Source organism: Aulonocara sp. 'chitande type north' Nkhata Bay, linkage group LG20, assembly GCF_057382095.1.
Source record: "Aulonocara sp. 'chitande type north' Nkhata Bay isolate Kocher_YH1m ecotype deep benthic linkage group LG20, A_spYH_male_GT1.1, whole genome shotgun sequence".
Lineage (NCBI taxonomy): Eukaryota > Metazoa > Chordata > Actinopteri > Cichliformes > Cichlidae > Aulonocara > Aulonocara sp. 'chitande type north' Nkhata Bay.
The window spans coordinates 36,922,341-36,929,238 of NC_141363.1; the positions used below are offsets into that span (position 1 = coordinate 36,922,341).

At 40.0% G+C, this 6,898-nt stretch overlaps 1 protein-coding gene across 1 annotated transcript; it reads right to left on the reverse strand.

Moving 5' to 3' along the window:
* LOC147306218 (PAN2-PAN3 deadenylation complex catalytic subunit PAN2-like) lies at positions 1-6,549 on the reverse strand. The gene is made up of 13 exons (XM_086278357.1): positions 5,471-6,549; positions 4,508-5,063; positions 4,236-4,378; positions 3,951-4,057; positions 3,756-3,854; positions 3,525-3,653; positions 3,140-3,277; positions 2,993-3,052; positions 2,654-2,902; positions 2,366-2,509; positions 2,088-2,267; positions 1,929-1,980; positions 1-1,578 (listed from the first exon to the last, which is right to left on the reverse strand). The coding sequence occupies exons 2-13, from the start codon at positions 4,585-4,587 to the stop codon at positions 1,394-1,396; spliced, it is 1,566 nt and encodes a 521-aa protein (XP_086134483.1). The 5' UTR covers positions 4,588-5,063; positions 5,471-6,549; the 3' UTR covers positions 1-1,393.
* Positions 6,550-6,898: the final 349 nt, after the last annotated feature.

Genomic DNA, 6,898 nt, shown 5'->3' on the forward strand with positions numbered 1-6,898 from the left:
TTCATTGTGGTTGGAATCTGTTTTAATCAAGATTTGCATGGATTCATGCACATTCTCCACTTCCTGGTATCAAACAACAAACATTTTACAGTTGTTACACCCCAGCCCAGGGAAAACTGGCGTGCAACAGAAGAAAAATAAAAATAAGGAGAAATGCCCCCACACTCCCTGCTCTCAAGGAAGACGAACCAACAAAAAACAGCTACCACGGATTTCACAACAGCCTGTCAATTTATCAAGTCCCAAAAGGTAGCAGGCGTCAGGGTGAGCATGGCCAAAACAACAAACAAAAACTCTAGAAATGAAATGCAGCTGGCTTACCTTCACAGAAAACCCCAAACGAAAATTACAGGTGTCTTACCTGCCTCCCTAACCAAAAACAGGAGAAAAGGTTCCCAAAGAAAAATGGCTTCTCACCCCTACAGCTACCAAGTAAGACAAAGTATCGACAACTATTTACAACAAACTATTTACAACACAGGGGGAGATCGCAACAATCCATCCATCCATTCGCTACCGCTTATCCTTTTCAGGGTCGCTGGAGCCAATCCCAGCTGTCATAGGGCGAGAGGCAGGGTACACCCTGGACAGGTCGCCAGTCTGTTGCAGGGCTAACACACAAGGACAGACAACCATTCATACTCACATTCACACCTAGTGGCAATTTGGATTATCCGATTAACCTATCCCCACAAACTGCAAGTCTTTGGACGGTGGGAGGAAACCGGAGTACCCGGAGGGAACCCACGCAGACACAGGGAAAACATGCAAACTCCACACAGAAAGACCCGGCCTGATGGTGGAATTGAACTCAGGACCTTCTTGCTGTGCGGCAACAGTGCTAACCACCGTGCCACCGTGCTGCCCACAACAGCAACAATGACAAACTGAAATATAGGGCTTAAATACATAGAGGGAGCTATCAGGGAATGGACAACAGGAGGGAAACACAGCTGGGGCAAATCAGAACTGACGAGACAAGGAAGCGTAAACTGAACACACTGAGATAAGACAGACCTTCAAAGTAAAGCAGGAAACACATAACAGTCACGCCTAAACAAAACACTGACAACATTGGATTGTAACACAGTGCTCAGGATGACTTCATTTACATGCAACAATTTTGTTTTTTTCTTTTAAAGAAAAAAAAAAGGTTCAAATTCATATTCTGAATGATCACTTTCCCCCCTGTAAACCTCTCTGATATAAAAAGCATTTAGATATGGAAAAAAACAACTGAGTCACTGACTCAAAGCAAATAACTATAAAATATGATACAAAATAAGCAGCCCGAGCATCTTCAGGTCATGGTGTTGCTCACAGTCCCATCACAGAGGGAAGCACAGCAGCACCCGTGGATGGAAGGAGAGTGCATTCAGTCCACTCAGACGGACTATCTCATGTCCGAATCAGGGACTTTCCAGTTCAACTGGAAGCCTTTGTCGTAGACTTCGTAGAGCACCTTCGTCACGTAATGATTCCCTCCTTCCTGATACAGCTCCAGGTACTTCCTGTAAAGCTTCAGGGCCGTGCATGAGTCCTCCATGCTGTCGTGGGTTTCTCCCTGGATGTTGAGGCCTGTGGACATGAAAAAAAGGTCAGGAATGATTAAAATGAAAGTGTTCAGCTTCAGATTACAGTGTGGATATGAGGAATTAACACGTACGCTTTAGTGCATGAACTCAAAAAAGCCTCTAAATACTTTGTTGTTCAGATTTAATTCCAAGATGAGTTTGATGACAACTAAAACATCATGAACTATACTGACTTAATACTGAATACTTAACTTAATACTGACAGTAATATGAGCGGATTATCCAGTTTACATATTTAAATCCTAATCCCTCTCACTGTAATAATGTGATTTAATTCGATTACAGACTCATATTTGGATTAGATTTTTGTTTTTTTTATTTCTACTAACTTACCAAGAAAATACCAAGCAAGGAATTTCGTGTCGATAACTTGATCTTTGGGAACCTTAAGAAACAGAAAATAAAAAACATTAAAATCAAAGCACATCTATAAAAAAACATCTCTAAACTATATGAACTAATTTGAAATATATAACAGATGAAATAACGTACCACTAAATTAATGACACGAAAGTCATTCTGCAGGCCGTGGCCGACGAAGCGAACTCCTGCATTGATGAGGAAGCGTAGCTTCAGGTAGGTCGACTTCAGCGTGGTCACGTGCTTAGAGGATACTGTGGCATCCAGGTCTCCAGGTTCGATTCCAGAGTATTTTGTCAAATAGTCGACCACCTGGAAGAACAAATTGACAAGTTAGCGGGTGGATCCTTGAAACATTATATATTCATTCTTTCAGGTCATCGTGGTCTTTTCTCTCTGCAGCTTCTCACCTGCTCCTGAGTGGAGATGTAGTCATCGATGAAGGGGACCCCCTCGTTGGGTCCCTGACCCCTTACACAGGTGATCCTGGCCACAGACATCTGACTGGGCGTGATGGTCGATTTGGTGCCGTCGCTATGCAGCACTGCTTCCTCCTGCAAACGCACACATTCAGGGGTCAAATTTGTTTTAAATACTTGAGTCAGATTAGCTGAACTACTGAAAATATGTATTAGGAATATTTAAAATTGTTTTTGATCCTATATTATAATTAATGATGGTATCATAGCCAGACTTACCTCACTGAGCTTTACAAACTCAGCGTCCAGCCCCACCAGGTCACCAGCCTGCGGCATCTCACTGACTGTGAGTGGGATGAAAGTGGCGTCTGTCTTGCTCTGCTTCTCAGTCCGATATAAGTCGGATTTGACTTCAGACTGATTGTGCTGACACTCACTGCGGAGGTCGTATTTGGTGTGGTAGTTTCTCTTGGCGTAACACAGGATGGCTGGCACTTTCCAGCTCACATCAAACTGTGCAGCCTCAGTCTGAAAACAAAAGGAGAAACATTTTTAAATGACTGCACACATTAAAGTTAGCATGAATAAACAAGCAGGAATCTTATCTAGGATCCTTACCTGCTCAATCGGCTCAATGAGGAAGTCATTGAAGAGGTACCACTGCTGGCGAGAGACTCCCTGAAATAATAAAATCATTTTGAATGTTAAAAATGAAACTTTTTGTAGTCAGCAGATGTCAAATTTTCTTATCTAAGCGTCGCTCACCTCTTTTCTTTGATGGTAGGTCTCACCCACTTTGATGTGTGCGACCATATTACCACCCGCGCCAGCGTCCAGGATGTGCGGCACCGTGGCCACCAAGTCATACAGAGAAGCTCCCTCCGCCTGTTCAGCAGCACTTAACTAGTAACAGAAAGTGCAAATAATTGTAAGATCAACTTTTTCATTTCACAAAATTCATGTGTTACAGAAACAAAAACACTAAAACCAACCTATAGTTCAATATCTACAGATTAGTGTAATAATGTTTTAAAAATATTGCTCCTGGAAATATGGTTTTAATCTTGAAGTGAAATTTTAACTTGGTGATGAAAAGTTACTCAATTATTTCTTCAAGTGCAAAGATCAGCTGAAAATCTAAAGTCCTCACCTCCTCGCCCTCAGGCCAGCTGCTGATCTCCAGTCTCTGACTTTTGCTGAGGGACATCTTGAGAGTGGCGGGGATCCACACGTGACGCTGATCCTGATCTGTCTTCTGCATGGATTTGTTGAAGGTGTACTATAAAAACAGAAACATGGGCAATCATGTAAATAATGAACAGATAAATCAGTTTCTTTGTTTCTTTTAACTGTATTTAAACACGGTGAATCAGTGGCTTACCTCGGCCTGAACCTTCCAGAATTCGGCCTCTTTGCTGCTGTTCACCTCACAGTTTATCACCAAAACATCTGGGAGACATCGAATGTTGCGTGTCTGCACCTACAGTGTAACACAAAGAAATGATTACCCTGCACAACAGGTAACAATCAACCATAAATGAATTGTCATTATGAGTGAATGAAAGCTGTAACTCACTGTGGGCTGATACTTGTCACAGTTTCCACACCATGTGTGAGATCTCTGCTGCAGGCAGATGCTTTTCTTCAGGATCTCAGCAAAGTCGTGCTCCTTTATTCTTTCTCCTGAAGTGTCAAAGTACAATGAATATCAGTGTATACATCAAATCAAGCAGATATTTCCCTCTGCTCATTCAAAAACTAAATTAATTCAAACCATTATGTAATCATTAATAGTTCAAGTTTCAAAGACAGAGTAATTCACAGTCACAGATATCCATGCTCTCAGTGCTCTCAGACTCACCTTGAGAGTCAGGGTAATGCATGTTGAACAGCAACACGAGGGAGGAGTAGACTGTTTCTATGCCACAGAGACACGGGCTGCGGTTCTCAACTTCAGAACAAAACAGCTCTCTAATGACAGAGTCGCCAGGGGAGCCCAGAGAACTGCAACACAAACACAAATCACAGTTTCAGAAACCAGAAGGAAAACTCTGCATTTATAAACAAACATAATGATAAGACTGGGACAGTGTCCAGTAAGAATGCAGGTCAACAACGATGTGTTTTACCTACTCCTGGTCGTCCTGTAGGCCCGTGGATCCTCCTGCTCCTGTGTCTCCTGGAAGAGCTGGTAGAGGATGAAGTGATTCCATCTCTGGATTAAGCGACCTAGCTTGACTGTTCCTGTCGTCTCCTCATAGTTTTTAACAAGTTTTTTCTAGTTTGATGTCTTTAGTGTGATGATGTTATTCTGATGTGAATAACTTTTTTATTTATGCTCTTTTATAAATTAATATTTTATGCGTATATACATGCCTTGTTAGTTTCTTACTTCATGATATACAAGAAAACATTGACAACTGTGATTAATAAAGAATTGTCTAGCAGACCAACCACTTATTAGATCAGAACTTTTAAACTTACTGACAACTGGGCTGAATTAACCACCCTGCTCGCATTTCTGTTTTTTTTAACAGAGGCAGCCCAGTTACTGTTTTTAAACTGTTCTTGTTTTTTTTCAATCCCTCCTTTACGTTCAGGCTGCCCAGACATCCACTGCATGTCTTCCTGTTGCAGGTGTTTGGAGCCTGACAGGAAGGGCATGGTTTGGTTTTTGGCTTTGTCATTTCTGCAAATGAAAATGGAACATGTAGGGATTATTTCAGGTCTGTTTTGGTGAAATGATTACAAAAATAATTTATGACCAAAGAAATAACTTATATTACGAGGCAGTATTACACCATATTTAGAAAAAAAATCAATTACGAGATTAAAGTCGTTAATATTGAGTTAATTACGTGAATAGGGTTAAAAAAAACTGAATTGATTACAGAAAAGATACATTGCTAAAATCGAGCAGCACTAACATTAGCTGGGTGGCCAAGCAAGTGTCTTACACATGAGAATACATCACCAAAAAAAATTAAATAAACTTTTGCAGAAGTAGTTCTCTTGGTACACAGACTGCTCTGTGAAAACATTTCAAGTTTAATATCAGTTTAACATGCAAATTACCCACAGTTTATTACAACTTACTTAGCTAGGATCTGCCTCGTGTCGAGTCGAAAGATTCGCTGCAGGACCGTGAGTTGAAAGATACATTTACTACGACTCCCAAGATGCATTGCAGTAAAAACCATCCAATCGCCTTGCTTAAGATCTGTTGACATGTCACTAAAGGCGCGCTGTAGATAAATATTGCAATTTGTAAAAAATAAAATAAAAAAATAAAATTTGCAATTTGTAATTACATAATTAAACACTGGGCCAGTTTATTTTCGTATTATCGCTGGTTATTATTTTAGAGTAAATAAAGGAATAACGGGTAGCACCAAGCTGTTGTTATCTTCATTTCCATAGCAACGGCGTTTGAGGATTATGGGTAGTGTGCAGTTACGGGATTAGTGCGCCGTCTGCATAAATTGGTCTGATTGGTTGGAGCCGAGCGCATCCAAAACTAACAGTGGTGGAGTGGTGGATGAATCTATAAATGTGTTTTACGTGTGAAATGAAAATAATAAACCTAACAAAGGATTATATACGTTAAATCTGCGCACTTTCAGCTCGTGAATCACTTTGGAAAACACTGTGTGATGGCCACAACATGAAGCGATTTTATTGTTGAATTATCAGTGATACTTTCATGTGTTTTTGTTGAGAAATGTTAACGATGTCATTAAAAGAAAGCATTCAATTGGGGGGGGGAAACCCTAAGCATTTATTAAACCTCATGTTTTCCTTTAAACATTTTATTTTGCTTTATATTTTAGTGATACTCTGGTAGAGAGGCTCTTATACTGTTAATTCAGCATATACTAAAAAAAAATAAAAGCCTTTAAAAGCCTATTTCTGGACAATTATTATTTTATAATTATATAATTATATAATCAACTATTTTGCAATACTTCCAATCAACACACATCAAAAGAAAAGCTTGTGATGGCATCACATGAGATAACTTAAAGCTCAAAGGCTGTTCCATTGACATGTAACCAATCACTTCAAAGCACAAAACCTCTAATGTCATAGTCTTTTTGTGTGTGTGTGTGTGTGTGTGTGTGTGTGTGTGTGTGTGTGTGTGTGTGTGTGTGTGTGTGTGTGTGTGTGTGTGTGTCCTGTCTGGCACTGTAGCAATCAGAATTATTGTCTGAAGGCCAAGAAAAATGCCCAACAGATTTACTTTCCCAAGTGGGCCTTTTGCTATACTGGTCCACTTGATTGTCATAGTTTATTTGATCTTCATTACTTATTTTTATTCTAAGTTATTGTAATCAGGCCAGACTCGTGGACGGGAAAGAAAAACGAAAAGAAAAGTTCAGAAGAAAGTTAACAGAAGGAGAGGGAAAGAAAAAGGAGAAAAGAGATAGAGAGAAAAGACAATGAAAATCTGCTTCATCACCTTTGTCTTTGTGTCCTTTTTTTTCTCTTTTTCTTTTCCTGGATCACCTGTTGAGAAAGAAAAAA

Coding starts and splice junctions, on each gene's coding strand:
- LOC147306218 (XM_086278357.1), bottom strand. CDS start 4,587: ATGGAATCACTTCATCCTCTACCAGCTCTTCCAGGAGACACAGGAGCA. Junction 4,058..4,235: donor GCATTACCCTGACTCTCAAG/GTGAGTCTGAGA, acceptor TTGACACTTCAG/GAGAAAGAATAAAGGAGCAC. Junction 3,278..3,524: donor GCTGGCCTGAGGGCGAGGAG/GTGAGGACTTTA, acceptor TTCTGTTACTAG/TTAAGTGCTGCTGAACAGGC.